Raw genomic sequence first — 15,863 nt, 5'->3', positions numbered from 1 at the left:
ATTACTACTAGTACTATCGGGCTACTTTAATACCGGAAAACTCTTTCACACGGACGGAGACGCGAGCAAAAGGTAGTTCTATAATATTTATCATATTTCTAGAATTTTATACAATGGTTATTTTTGTAATTAAATACTGTTTATTTACCATAATTAACAAGGACATTAGCAGCTTTAACAAAAGGTGCAATACGTCGATAATCTTCTTAATGAGAAGGCTCGACATATTATTTTTACAGCGTGACCCTATTTTTTAACATGATCTCAGTTTTGCACGCTAATTCGCGCATCTGTAACATTGGGAATGTAGTTTCGTCTAAGGGCCGGTGCATATATAGCGGAGCGCAGCGCAGTAAATGTTTTGCTGTCAAGCTATTTTTGACATTGTGGTCATTCAATTTCAAAATTAATTAAGACAACAATGTAATGCAATTTATTGTTGTGTTAATTGATTTTGAATATTATTTCTAAGAATACTGTATCAATAATAGTTTGACAGTAAAAATGTAAGTAATTTATTGTTGTGTTAATGGATTTGAAATATTAATTTAATGAAGACAATGCCGATGATAGTTTGACCGTAAAAATGTAATGCAATTTATTGTTAATGAATTTTGAATATTATCTCATTAAAGACAACGTCGATAATAGTTTGACGGTAAAAACATCTATGCGCTGCGCTTCGCTATATATGCACCGGCCCTAAAGCTTCCCCGCGAAGTTACATGAAGAGCCTCAAGAATTGGGTTAAAAGGGTTTTAGATATGCTCGCTCCGCTTTGCATGTCGAATATTTCAGACTATAACTGTAAGGAATGTCTTCCTGATCGCTTCTAAATGGATAAATATGTATTTGATTTCAAAATATATATAAACTAGCTTTTGTTACCGGCTTAGCCCGCGTGACGGGGTTTTATGGGATTTTTTTCCGACTTCCTAGATATGTACCGTTATATTATACCAAATTAGACAAAATCATTATAAATTGTAGCCTATATGTTATTCTGATATATAACCAATATTACTGTAAAGTTTCATACAAATCCGTTCAATAGTTTTTTCGTGAAAGAGGAACAATCATACATCCATTCTCTCAAACTTTCGCATTTATAATAGCTTTTGCTCGCGGCCCCGTCCGTATGAAGTTTTGCGGGATAAAAGTCGAGCTTTATATCTATCCGAGATAAAGTATTCAGGAGTAATGTGGCTTTCTATTAGTAAAAAAATATTGATATCAGTCTTCTTTGTTAATGGTCTCTCCACTACCTTCTGTAATTGTGTACCTACCTCTCTAGTCTTTGCACCACCTAAAGGTTGACTGGTAGAGAATGCTTTCGGCATTAAGTCCGTCTTTATATTCTTTATGTATAAAGTGTAATAAATAAATAAACAAATAAAAAAAATCAAAATCGTTTTAGTAGTTCCAGGGGTTAGCGCCTTTATACAAACTTCAGTTTATATTAGTATAGATAAACAATTAACCCAATATCTCACAAACAGATTGTACTGTAAATGATAATTGCTTTTATTTTATACTATTTTAATAATTCTGCCATCGTCTATTTTGAAATTTATGTGTTTAAACCCGCCATGGTGGCCCACGTAAGTGTGTCGCGTTTCGGGATCAGCCTGTCTATCGAACGAAGCTACTTTTATCCCGAGAGCATATTTGTCCCGAAAAGAAGTTTGACGCGGACGCAGGCAAAATAATAATAATATAACCGAATATTCCGTATAGATAGAGTGTAAATAAGGAAAAACAGTTATTAAGAGGGGCATTCAGTAATTACATGTCGTTGCTCGATGTTTACTAAGCTCTGTTAGCGGGCAGGGATTCAACGATGTTCTCTTAATTACATCATATTTAGGAAACAGAAAACTAAATAAATATAAACCGTAATAATTGCTTTATATTTTAATGGTATTTAGATTCATTCATTCGTGTTAATTTAAGTTTTTGGTTTTAATAAACGGCTGCCTCAGTGGCGTACTTGTGCTGCATGCACGGTACGGCAGCGCTCTGAGGTTTCGGTTCGAATCCCGGGTAAAGTGATATTTGGGTTTTCTGCTCAGCTTCAGCCCGGAGTCTGGAATTTGTGCCCGATATGGCGATAGGCTCCCCCCCTATCACATCATGGGACGGAACACACTTGGTGGGTGCCCTGGTGTGCCTCGGCATCCACTTTCAGGGATAAATGCGTGATGTGTGTGTGTTACTAAATAAGTAAATCCTTTTCTCTTTTAGGGTGGGCAGGGATGTGCCACATTTGGCTAAATAAGTCTTATGTAATAGTGCGAATCTATTGTTATTTATTGAGCACATGAGATTCGAAATAGAAATGAGTTCAAAAACCCAGCTTTATTTTTACCCGAGTTTGGGATCGAAACCCAAGACCTAGGAATACTTTATAATTCATTTCAAGTATCTAAAAATAACTTAACTGTAAATCTTTTAGTTGTTATTTATGCTTAATAAAGTGTGTAAATAATTCCGTGTGGACCAAACAGAATAAAAGAATTAATTATTAAAATAAAAGAATTATGCTTCTAAATTGAAAATAGAAAGAAAGAAGTCATAGTGGACCTTAAAATGAAAAAGAAAATGACTAATAATGTTTAAGCCATTTTATAAACATTAGTCCGTGAAAGTAATTCAGTTAACTTCATATTTCTTGGGTTGTTTGGAATATTTTAAATGAAGAAACACTCCCAGTAGACTCATAGCGAACTCCACGATTCATTTCGGTGTGATATCTTCCATATTCATTTTATAGCGCCAGTGGCAGTCAAGGAAATGCAGGAAAACAATGACTATCTTAATTGTATGAAATTAAATAATTGTCCGCCATTTAGATAAACATTAATGGTTTGGATCTTTCAAATAAATATCTTGTTATAAAGAAATTATTTTTCATATTATGATAATATTAAATATGAATAAAAGGCTGATAGAGTTTGTTAGTTTTTCTAAAGAATATGACCTTTGAATAAATATAATAAATAGTAATGAATTTTCTTTTAGGTTTAAAGAAATTTTATTCTCAAAACGACAAATTACTTCATGGGAATACTTGCTAATTGCTTAGGAGTAGAGACAATGTTGACCAGTATTCGCAGAAAGATGCTCTTCCAACATATTATGTTGTATCTTTCCTTCGGGAAATCACGGCATAAAGGCCGGTCCTTTTGGAAGGCTTGCGTGGGGACATGGATCCAACACGTAGAGGCCCCTTTAACATACATTACTCTAGTCGGGGATTATACACCTTGCTAATACTCTCTCTGTTTGTACTTATGGAGGAAATGCTACTAAAGACTATTATTATAATTATTCATCATAATATTGGTATTTAATGAAACATCAGTATTTTTCAAAAACATATTGATCAAGTTTTACTTTGAATTTGTTGAAATAGTTTATATTTTTTTTACTAATAATAAGCTATATATATATATATATATATATTCTTGAATATATTACCCAAAAGGTTATAATTAAATTAGGGGGCCTTATTCCGTCTATAGAGGCGAAACCATCTTTTTGTAATAAGGACGTTCTATTCGAGGGACAGCTTTGATAGCTGTATAGGCAAGAGAATCAAAAAATAACCTATTTACCTATACGACCATCGAAGTTATGCTAGGATTAGAATGCCCATATTTGCAAAAAGACGGATATGACTTCGTAGACGGAATGGGGCCCCCTGACCTCATATCGTCTTTTTGTGGGTTAAATGCTTTTCTTTATAAAAGCATTGTATTCGAATAAAGCACGCAACCCCAGGAAAATAAAAATTAAGCATTTTCGTATAATAATACTTCGTAGTGCAAAATAGTCTAGTTCGGAATGGAGCGGACTACCAAGACGAGTGTCTGCGGGTTCAATACCCAAGGCATAGAATTGAAATATTTTGTAGATACCTACACAGGTGCATACACATTAAGCTTATTAATTCTTTGTCAGCGGCAGGATGTCCACTGCTGAATATGGGTCTCTACCAAAGATTTCCCGATTGACATATTGGAAACAAGCCTCCAGCGACCACCAGCGATTTTTATTTGGTCATCTATTTATTTTATTAGTTACCTGTGTATTGTCCATCAATTATTGTCGCTTCACCGATGAAGGAAAACATCGTGAGAAAACCTACGTGCCTGAGAATTCTCAAGAACAAAATACTTGGTAACAGAAAAATGGGATAACAATAATATTCGTTTTGTATTATTTCCGTATATTTTATGTCTAAACAAAAGAGAAATTTGGGGAAGTTTACGCTTCATTTGCCAAAATAAATATTATTCTAATTTCTAAGGAGTTGAGTTTATTATAATTTGCGGTAAAATGTAGTAATATCATAAAGTTTTATGCTTAAGATTGAAACTTTTAATAATATAAACTGTTTATTTTAAACTAGTATTAGTCCGCGGCTTCGCGCACGTGATTTTTTTATACATGTCCAGCAATGACCCTTTGCACCCATGGTAAGTGAAATGGGGTCCAATAAAATGTTGACTGACGAGAGATGATTACCCCTCGGCTGTCGACACAATTATGCCGGCCTGTTGGAAATTGTTGTTTTTTTCTGGGATTCGCTATATATTTTGCTGGGATAAAAAATAGCCGATATCCTTCCCAGGATTTTAAACTATCTCCTCATCAAATTTAACACGTAGCTCATCCGTGAAAACATAACAGACAGAGTTACTTTCGTTTTTATACGTATGGAAATAAGGATAATTTTATTCATAAGAATATTTGAAACCAACATAAATATTACAGTTTACAGTTTCGACGCTCTTGATAATAAAATATTGTTTAATATGTAATACCTATATTGAGTTTTTATACCCAGTATCAGCCCAGAGTCTGGAATTTATAGAACCGCCCCTATCACGCTATGGAACGGAATACCTACAGCGGAACATGGGAGCACCAGTTGCGCTTCTGCCTACTTCTCCGCAGATAATGGGGTGTGTATGCAGTTCCCGTGTTAAGAATCCGTCTGGGTAGGTGCTAGGTTGTCTATTTCTGCCTCTAAGCAGTGTTAAGCGAGTATCTGAGCTTTTTCGTCTTATCATTCCGTTCATATAACATATCATTCTTTCCGCCAGAGGCAATTTTTGTGCGCTCGGTCTCCACATCGAATACACGCTAGTTCACGGGGAGTCATTTTTCGCGGCTTAAAATACACAGTTCAGGGTGTTATACCTCATGGTTGTAACTACACATTTAGGCCTGTGAGGGTTCTCGAATATTTTCCGGCCTTCTCCCCTCCGCCCATCCTAAAATAGTTCCTTTTCCTTCCCCAAGTGGGATATTTGGGGAAGGAATGCAGTGCCCTGGAAAAAAATTCCCAATTTTCAAAGCACTGCAGTCGCTAAGCCAGGGGATTTCAGTATCTCATCTGCAGGTTTCCCCCGGCGTCAACAGCGGGGATCGATAACAAAAAAAAACATATCATACTTGTTATTTTTTATGATTCATCGTAAGTATTTATTAGTACCACGATAGCGTGGTTACTTTGCTTACGTATAACCACCGCCTCTCTCTCCTCGGATTCGATACCCGTCTCATTTAGTAATGTTGGGTTAGATAATCTTATCAGGCTGGAGTCTGGACGTGCCCAGTAATGAATATAGGTTCGCCATACGATAAATTATATGGCTGGAGGCAGGTGTGATATTGCATCTACTTACTCCTAAATAAGTGTATTCGTTTATGCTGACCAAAGTGTAAACTGACATAAAAGAGAAGGGTCATCACCATAAAGTTTTAATTTCACGCTTTACTGCCCTTTGCTAATGTAGTTCATGCATTTTTATCACGATTTATACAAAACACAGCTAAGTAGTAGGTACTAAGCCACATAACGTCCAGTTTTATTAATTTATTAGCCTTTCCTCGCGGCTCGGCTTGCGTGAAATGGTTTTATGCTATAAAATTCCCGCTTTATATTTTCACAGTATAAATGGAGCTTATATTTTAAATTAATGCTTAAGCAATACATCGGTGAAAACTGCATTCAATTCCGTGCAGTAGTTTTTATGTGATGTGTGTACAAACATATATACAGACAAAAAATCTAAAAAAAGTTTTGACTCGCGCTGCTGTAGTAAAGACTTTTCTTAGTTTTTCTTCAATATACATACAGACATCGGCCTGTAATATTTTTATTATATTATGTAAAACATAGTATTTTTAAATCTCTACTTTATTATTGTTTTTTATTTATGAATGCCAAAGCTCTGAGTAAAACAACAGAATGCAATTTTATCTATAAAATGCCGGCTCGATCATGGTTTCACCGTAGGCGGCATGAAGAGAGCTTTTTTGCTGCATTTTATAAGGGCAGGGAGGTTGACGTTGTCCAAGTTAACATATCCCTTCCCAAATCCCTACTTCTATCCCTTTAGGTTCGTAAGAACCCATTATTCCTGTATCAGAATGGGTGTCCTTGTCTTGTAAAAGCACTTAGAAGCAAGTGACATATGGATCCATTTAGACTGAGACTGAACGAATGGTTCTGCACTTTCCTCGCAAAGAGGCACTTGTTTAACAATTTTAACCTCAAAATTTCGCTGGATATTTCTTATCAGGGTCAACGGCTATCTTACATGGGGTAACAAAGCATTGTTGATGGGCCACCAAAATCCTCGGGGAGTCCGATTCTCCCATATATTTCGATTTGTATCGAACAATATAAACGAGTAATTTATATTCACGAAGTAATGTATATTTTGTGGCTATGTATTTTTACGGAGAACGCTCTCGGGAGAGTGCTGGCAAGTTATTTGAGTAGAAATGAATTGTTTATCTTATAATATTATTGTTTTAGTTACGAATGTTTTGCAATGTTTTAATGTGTTCTTTGTTTTGGTAAATTTAGTATGCATTTTTTTTTGTGTTTATAGAAAGAGCTTTGTGAATTTATCGTTCGCTTTAACGGTGAAGGAAAACGTCGTGAGGAAACCTGCACATCTGAGAAGTTCTCTATAGGAATTTCGAAGGTATGTGAAGTCTACCAATCCGCACTAGGCCAGCGTGGTGGACTAAGGCCTAATCCCTCTCAGTAGTAGAGGAGGCCCAGCTCAGCAGTGGGCAAGTATATAATACAGGGCTGATATTGTTTTATTATTATATATAGAAAGAGCTAACTCTGCCATGAAGTAACAAAGGATATTTTTGTTACGAAATGATTTTACTGTTAAATAGAATTTTTCTAAAAATAATTGACTAGATAAGACTTCACTTAACAAGAGCGTTGGTAATTTTAAAATATTACCTTATTTATATGATCGTAAAGTTCTGGAGTGGCGACCACGAACCGGAAGACGCAGCGTAGGCAGGCCTTCCACTCGATGGACCGAGGACCTGGTGAGGGTCACCGGATTCCGATGGATGAGGGCGGCCCAGAAGCGGTCTGTGGCGCTCAATGGTCGACACCTAAGTCCAGCAGTGGACCAACCCCGGCTGAAATGATGATAATCGTAAAGAATTAACACGAAGGCAAGTCCCGAAGTTGGATTAAATTTCATATAAATTCTATTTTATTTTGTAGCGTGAACAAAGGCCGCCATTCACGCTACGACTTTATAAATGGTCTCTATAAAATGCTATTAATAAAGATTTCGTCCAGAAATCCGGCAATTCATTCCGATTCCGCCAATATAATATTTTGCTACATATTGTAGTTTATGGACAATGGAGCAATAAAAACTGGAATTTGGAATATAAATGTTTGTTTTTCTTTATTATAGCCAGTCATAAGATAGTTAGTCAGTTTTTTTATATATAAATATAATAATATTAGCCATGTGTTACATATTGTTTCACTGTTGGAAACGGGCCGTCTCTACTACTGAGAGGGATTACGGCTTAGTCCACTTCTCTGGTCTAGTGCGGTTTGGTGGACTTCACATACCGTCAAAATTCTTATAGAGAACATCTAAGGTATGCAGGTATCGTCAAAATATTTTCCTTCACCGTTAAAGCAAGCGATTATTCACAAAGAGTACATAAGTACATAATTATTTTTTTTAGAAAAGTCAGAGATGCCTGCCCTGGGGTTTTGAACCTGTGGAAATTCGTCTCGGCAGTTCGTTTCACTCCCAATTAGGATATCGGCGCTTTTTCTATGTACATGTTATAAATTACGCAAAAGACCGAGATATAACAATCAGGAATAATTTATCTGTGTGTGCAAAATGCAAAGAAGTGCATAAATCCATTTAATGTACTTTATAATGCACAACATTTGAAAAGTCACAAACTGTCGAACATCGACTTTCGGTAATTAAACGATTTACGGATTTTTGCATTTGCCTCATTGTAATTCTAAAGGTGCAAGTTGTAAAACAGGTCCTAAGTATACAAGTGTCACTATACACCGCCTTATATTTGAGGGAATTCTGTCGAAGTTTGGTATCAAGTAGTATGCAGTAGAACCCATCTTAATACATTCGAAACGTCGGACGCTATCGGCTGCTGAGCTACGTACAGCTATCTCATTCAGGAATTCGTTTCACTACAAACCGAGCTATCACCTCGTAATCTGTTTCAACGTGTAAATTTGTCTATATTTATTTTAAATGTGAATTTCACGTATGTGTACATAGTATATTAATGCAAATGTATATTGTTAGATTATAGATACTGAAAATAAATTATTAATAGTTTTATTTATTTAGAATTGTTTGTGATCGTATCTTTGCTAAAGTGATTTTGTTTTATTTATTTAGCTAAGACGGTTTTTTTAACTGTGTCATTGCACCTAATGAAAGTGGAGTAGGGTGCAATAAGATGTCGACTGATGATTATCCCTTGGCAGTCGACACAATTATGGTGGTCTGTTAGAACCGGATATACGCAGGCTGATCCTGGAACGAGACACACTTACGTGGACCATTATGGCGAGTTTTAACACCTTATATACAGTAGTCGCTATCCGGGTGGATATAGAATATATCCTACCACTTGTTTATTAAGATAGATATATAGAGTCTAATGAAACAACTTTGCAATTTTAGAACATAAAGAATTAAAACTATATATTACAAAAAAATCATTAAGCACTTCTTACACTTCATCGCTTCACACATCCTGAACTTAACCGCTGATTAAAAATACTAAAGGTTCAACAAAATTACGAAATAAGTACATGATTAATTTCAACTTAAAGTAGCGGATGTTTCGGGAAAATTTTCACGAAAACAAAAAGGATGGAGAAATTAAACATAAATAAAGTGGACTTGGGCACAAAAGGGCAACATAAAGTGTTTCTAAAACTTTCATAGCCCTTTTTCGGTCCGTTGCTTTTGATGCGTTGAAGAAAATGTTTTGTAAGATACCGTTGAGTTAGTCTAAACGGTTCACGTAAATGACCTTTGAAAATGTGTAAATTACGTTTTGTTTACGGAACTAAATACTTAACTACCCTGAAGTTGAGGCCTTGTTTAAAAAGGTAACATGACCTAAAATACATTTTTGGAAAAACTCAGTAGATATTTCGTTTTTCAATATATTATCACATAAAATTTATTTTGATTATGATTTTTTTATTTAAATTTGTTGTACTCCGTATCGGGAACAAAACAAAACCTACAGACGAGAGCAGGACATTAGCCTCCGTCTTTTTAGAAGTCAATTTAAAAATACGTAAACTTTTAATGAGAAGAGACTACAGAATTTGATGTAGACATGTAGAAGTAATTTAACCAAAAAGTTATCTTAATAATTATATTGCACACCCAATTATAGAGCGACAATACAAAAAAAAAAAAACACCGGAGGACGTTTACTGATTTGCCGGTTCTTTTTCTATTCCTCGATGTATTATATATAATATCAGCCCTGTATTATATACTGTCCATTGCTGGACACGGGCCTCGTCTACTTTTGCGATTACGCCTTTATCTACCACGCTGGCCCAATGCAGATTGGTAGACTTAAAATTCCTATAGAGAACTTCTCAGCTAGGCTATCGCCGCTTTTATAACCAACGTTAATAATATCAGCTACCATAATCACTTTCCACGACAAAAAATAAAACTAATTTCATTCTCAAAAAGCATTAAATCTTGAAAAATAAATAAGGAAACTGCTCGTTTAACGTTAAAGAATTAAGACCGGTTTTACCAAATTTATTTCGTAAATATTGACACAGGCTGCCTTCCCGCAATTTTGAGCTTCAGAAAACCACAGGTGGTAACGTCCTCGGCTCGTAAATTACGCTATATTGGACAATATTATCTCAACGACCTGTGGGACCGATATTTTCTTTGGAAAAAAAAATACAAATTCCAAATGCGGTAAATGTTTGATCTCGGAAGGTGAAATATCGCGGTGTGTGTACTTTTTGTTCGGTGTTTATTTAAACCTTATACTAGTACAATAAGGAGACCAAGAACTTATCTATGTTTAGCTGAGACTGAGAGCTACATATAGAACATAGTTTAGTAATAGAATAGAATTAAAATATTTATATACCAATTGAAAATAAGTTTTGGGGCCCATTAGCCTTACGGACTACGTAAACATGTTGAGAAAGATCAACCGACTCTTATAAATATACAGACGATATGATTAATTGTATTTATTGAATAAAGGTAAATTTAAAGTTGTCTTTACAAACGCATTTAATATGTGAATCTGAAGGTGCCTGTGTAAACGTTTTTATTGTTTTTTATTTCCACTGCGTGTGGCGTTGTTGATATCTATCTCAAAATATATTTAACTGTCAATTTAACGTACAAAAATGAAATAAAAATTGAAAACATCTTACTGAATTTTAATAAAATATAGTTATAACCCAAAAAGGTTACTAAGTAAGTCTCCGTTTCTTATAGAACTTATCTGGTCACGTAGGAAAATGGGTTATTTGGGTATTAGTAAATTTTACTATACGAACTTAATTTCTTTGTAAAACAATACGACCACACCACAGCCCATCGATGTTTGGCAAAATATATTTCCACAGTCGTTTCCTCTTCTAAATGCATTATTTTCCCTTTTATCTTCCAGGAGTAACAAGCCTTCGCGACGTGATGCTGCTCGTCGAACCTACATCAGTTATCAGGGGTGGCACGGCGGCCCTCATCTGTTCGAGGGACATGCAAGGAGCACCCCTGTACTCGGTCAAATGGTATCGAGGCAACCACGAGTTCTACCGATACACGCCGAACGAAGATCCTGACACGAGGGTGTTCGGACTGCCAGGAATTTATGTAGATGTGAGTATATAATATGAACTAGGCATTGCTAGCATCAAAAGAATTTTTTGTTACAAAAGTCCCTAAAAACTGTACCCCGCAAGCATCATCTATTTAAAAAATGAGGTTAAAGAATTCGTTATTTTACATGGAAGAAATTTATGCTGAAAGTAGCCTGTGTATAAATCCAGGGTAGGGTCTATCTGTGTACCAAATTTCATCCAAATCCATTCAGCTTTTTTGCAAAGAAGCGTCCAAATATTTTCCGTAGCTTTCACATTTATAATATTAGTAAGAAGTAAGATATAGTATCAGGCATTTATCCCTCGGAAGTGGTTAAAATACGGAATCCTATTTAGATAGATTTTGATCTCTTAGATAGAATAGATATAATTATTATTAAGGAAAAATAGTGTTGCATTTAAATAAACTTTGATAATACCAGCTCTGTATTATATACTGCCTCCAGTCCCACTGATGGACACGGGCCTCCTCTACTATCGAGAAGCATTAGGTCTTAATCCACCACGCTTGCCTAGTGCGGAATGGCAAACTTCATATTCCCTCAAAATTCTTAAAGAGAACATCTCATTTATGCAGGTTTCCTCACAACTTATTTCATCACCGTTAAACCTAGACAAATTAATAATTAATAAGTTGAAACTACAGGAGATGTTTCACAGAACGGTTACTTTATTTATAACTAACATAGTTCACCATAGGCTCTTAGTGTAGACTTAAGAATCATTCCAGTCATTTATAAAAGAAATTGAAACAATTATTCGTTTTCTACAAATTCTAAAATAGAATTAATAAAGCCAGTGTAATTAAGAATGTTATTTTTGTTATTTATGTTCAGTCGACTCAAATGAAACTTTGCTTATAATCTAGTAGAATGTTTAGAACATTTTGTTCTTGCAAAACAAAATGTTTAATTATAATCACTCTTTGTAGCTTTGTTAAAACAATATTATCAATTAGTAGAATTTTAAGCATCTTATGTGTTTTCATTCTATTTTAATGAAGTTTTGTAAATAAAAGGTAAAAGATAAAGAACCTTTTGATTACTAAATTCTAACATTTCTTTAACCAGTGTTTACAAAGTAATGTATTTTCACATTCGATGAGATATGTTCCTTGACAGACACTAGAATTATGCCGGCTTTACTATACTATATTCCTTGCCTAGTGCTATATGACGGTTCAAAAATTTTAATTGTATCTTAAGGTATACACGAATGTACGCATGATGTTACATCCAGAACATTCCTTTACGACTCTAACATTTTTCCTGGGAATGAAGTTTGGGATTCTTTTTATTGCTTTGAATGACGAGACTAGCTTGCCGTTCGCCTGATGGTAAGCTATACGACCGCCAACAAACAGAGGAAACATCATCCAACACCTTGAATTAAAAAGAATTGTTTGGTATTCCACTGCGCTCGCCATCCTGAGACATGAGATGTTAAGTCTTATTATGTCCAGTAGTTACACTGGCTACAATGTTCTTTAAATCAGAACTCAACAGTGAGTACACACTGCTGCTTGGCTGCAGAAATATACAATGCCGTGGTACCTACCCAGGTGGACTCTCACATAATGAGGGACCTACCACCAATGAAGATGATGGGAATTTTAGAATCGCTACTCAATTGCAGTATTGAAGGTAATCCTAAACAAACATATTACAGAAATCCAAAACCAAATACAATCCAAGGTCTGTGTTTGCAGAAACAATTTATTTGGCAACTTACTTTATTGACCTTAGGGTCTACAGCTGAACAAATAAAATACCTGCATCTTTCAAAGACCCAATATCCTTACCTTGCGAAATGAAACGTGCAAAGTAAGAAACGGATTTAAGGGTCCAGTGTTCCGTTGTGAAATGAAATCGGATTTCAAATTGCCTGATTTACGCAGTGTCACTAAGGGTCATATTAATAAATTAATCTCACTTTTGCGCGAAATCTCAAGTATTTTTAATACGTGCACGACAAAGTGACCCCACTGGACCAGATGATAAGCGGACTGGGGCCCAATAGAATGTCGACTGACGAGAGATGATTACCCCTCGACAGTCGACACAATTATGCCGGCCTGTTGGCACCGGATATACACATGCTGATCCCGGAATGTTATTTAACACAATTTAGATAATTTCATTCGTCAAGTAGACACTTACAATCCTACTTATAAACGTTTTAGCGGCAAGAGGTGGTTAAGAATTAGTTAAATAATCCAAAACATCACCGGTTTCCTAGTTTAAACCTTATTAAGAGGAAGATGTTGGGTTTTGATTTCGAGTAAATTCGTATTTTAAAGCATAGCTTTGCGAATTTTTTATAAGTAAGACTGTATAAGTATAACAATAGGGTTTATAATTCTGCCCTGATAATGTAGCAGTAAGTCAAAAAAGCCTTTCTGGTATATTACATTGTTTACTAGATAACTTATCGTTATTACTGCTGTTTATCAAACAAGAAAATGCATTTATGATTAAGATGTATGAAACCTAGATAGGTAAAACATTTGCTCACCGCACATTCCAAATCAGTAATAAAAATTGGCCGTCTTTGACTTACTGCCACCTCACCTCGGCAGAATTATACACGGTAATTTCATCAACTTAACTCACTAGTAATATCTCGATATCTTCTACAATTTCCTATAGAGGCAGTCGCGCACACAATTCCCTGCGGACCGTCGTCCACAGAATCCTAAAAGGGAATTCTTGCGAAGATCAAAAACTCGACGAAATTCACTCCCTCACTTCGGTAGATTGAATCGATACACTGAAAACGATTCGGCCCTGTTCCCACTGTGGCACTATACCATAGTCCTTTTCTTTTATTATCTGTGTGTTCAAGCCTGAAATGAGCTTTTTGCCAATTTAAGTGTTTTCGAAGGGTGTAAAGCTTACTGATTTCATCGTTTTGGCTAAGTGCGGTTTGGAGATAATATCTTGGGATTCGCTTCGTTGTTTCCGAGCGTTTCTATTTGGATTTTTTGTTATGAAATTAAATCTGGGTTATGAACAGTATTTTGTTATGTTATGCTCGGGTCATTGACATACTTTTATCTGTAACTTTTATTTTATTGATACTGGAGTTATATATACAATATCCTATATTTTAGAATATCGAATGAAAATCGGTTCAAAAAACATTGTAGTCAGTGTCATTATTGGACATAATGAGGCTTAACATCTCATGTCTCGGGATGGCGAGCGCAGCGTAATACCAAACAATAATTTGTAATTTAAGGTGTTGGATATTGTTTGTATTGTTTATTGGCGGTCGTATCGCTTACCATCAAGCAAACGGCAAGCTCGGCTCGTCATTCAAAGCAAATAAGAAAGGGCTCAGCATTGCACAGCCCTAGTCATTAGATGTTCAATCCCATGGTCCTTTAATTCGCCTTTTTCCCAATCGCCTTATTGGCCTGATGACAGCGTAAATGAAAAGCCTTGTTCGGGATTAAATGCAGCCATATGACCACAGGTTTGACCGTGAGAGGTATAAGGATTCGACTATTGCGTGTTAATCATCGATGTATATGTACTACGCACTAGATTTGGCGTTCCGAACATTCTCTTTGTTCAACTGAATTGTACTGTCATCCATTCAAACTGATTTTAGTATGGTGTCATGATGATGCTTGTAATTGTGTACGGAGTGGCGCTTATAATATAAAAACGCGAGTCTAAGTGTAAACCTGGATTTGAATAAAACATATTAGTCAAATGAGTAAAATTATTGGTTGTTCAAGTGAATAAATAGCTTATAACAGTGACGTTTTGGTTGCCTTTTTAGTTCAGATTTTGAACAAATAGTTTATATGGATGATCGTGTCTATGAAATATACGTCAATGGTGTTAATAAAATCTTTATTCAACGAGTATAGCAAATAGAAATGCGATAAAAAACATTTTATTAAGTATATAAGCTGTGCTATTTTTCATGATTAATATAATGTTTGTTAGTCAACCGGAATCTGTAAATCACATGAATAAAGATAAATTACGAAGAATTACATATTTTATAGGAAAAACCAAACCTAACCCGGTTCGGTTCCTTACATTCTCGAATGTAAAGTAAGCTATAAATTATTTTATCTCGAACAATAAAGAAAACGAATAGATACTCACAGTGTCTGAATATGAAATGTTTTTGTGCACTCGCAGCGTTCGTACAGCGTAGTTCATGACAATTTTATAGCTGTTTTGTGATCCCGAATTTCATTATGCAAATCTCTTGTGCTGGATTGCTAATATCATGATTTAGGTAATAGAGATGCTAACTGAGTAATGCATTTAGGTAGTTTATACATATGACGCGTTGGCCCCAAAGGGTCGACTGTGTATCGTAAATCTATTATAATACGTTTTACAATCAGTTTTATTCTATCGAACAGGTTGATTAGAGATAATGATTTCTTATGTTTATGCTAATGTAATACATTGTAATAAAACTATTTTACGGATGTTATTGCGATTATTTAAATATTCCGCCTTGTGACGTAGGCTGCAAAGTCTTCGAAACGTCAAAAGAAAATAATGTAAATAGCCTCGATAAAATCCGTAAAATAATTTTATTTCAAGGTTGATGACTAGGTAATAAGTCTTATGTATGAGAGTCCGTTTAGGTAGATATTATA

The 15,863-nt window shown here is 35.2% G+C and overlaps 1 protein-coding gene across 1 annotated transcript in view; it reads left to right on the top strand.

Moving 5' to 3' along the window:
- Nucleotides 1-15,863, top strand: part of LOC115440168 — a 103,564-nt gene that overhangs the window by 74,162 nt on the left and 13,539 nt on the right. Inside the window, exon 2 of the mRNA XM_030164362.2 lies at nt 11,020-11,228. Within this exon, the coding sequence (XP_030020222.2) occupies nt 11,020-11,228 (209 nt within the window). The remainder of the gene's footprint in view (nt 1-11,019; nt 11,229-15,863) is intronic.

This window comes from Manduca sexta, chromosome 21 (genome assembly GCF_014839805.1).
Source record: "Manduca sexta isolate Smith_Timp_Sample1 chromosome 21, JHU_Msex_v1.0, whole genome shotgun sequence".
Classification (NCBI taxonomy): Eukaryota; Metazoa; Arthropoda; class Insecta; order Lepidoptera; family Sphingidae; genus Manduca; species Manduca sexta.
The sequence above is the reverse complement of the archived record's forward strand: the minus strand, read 5'-3'. Positions and strand labels throughout refer to the sequence as shown.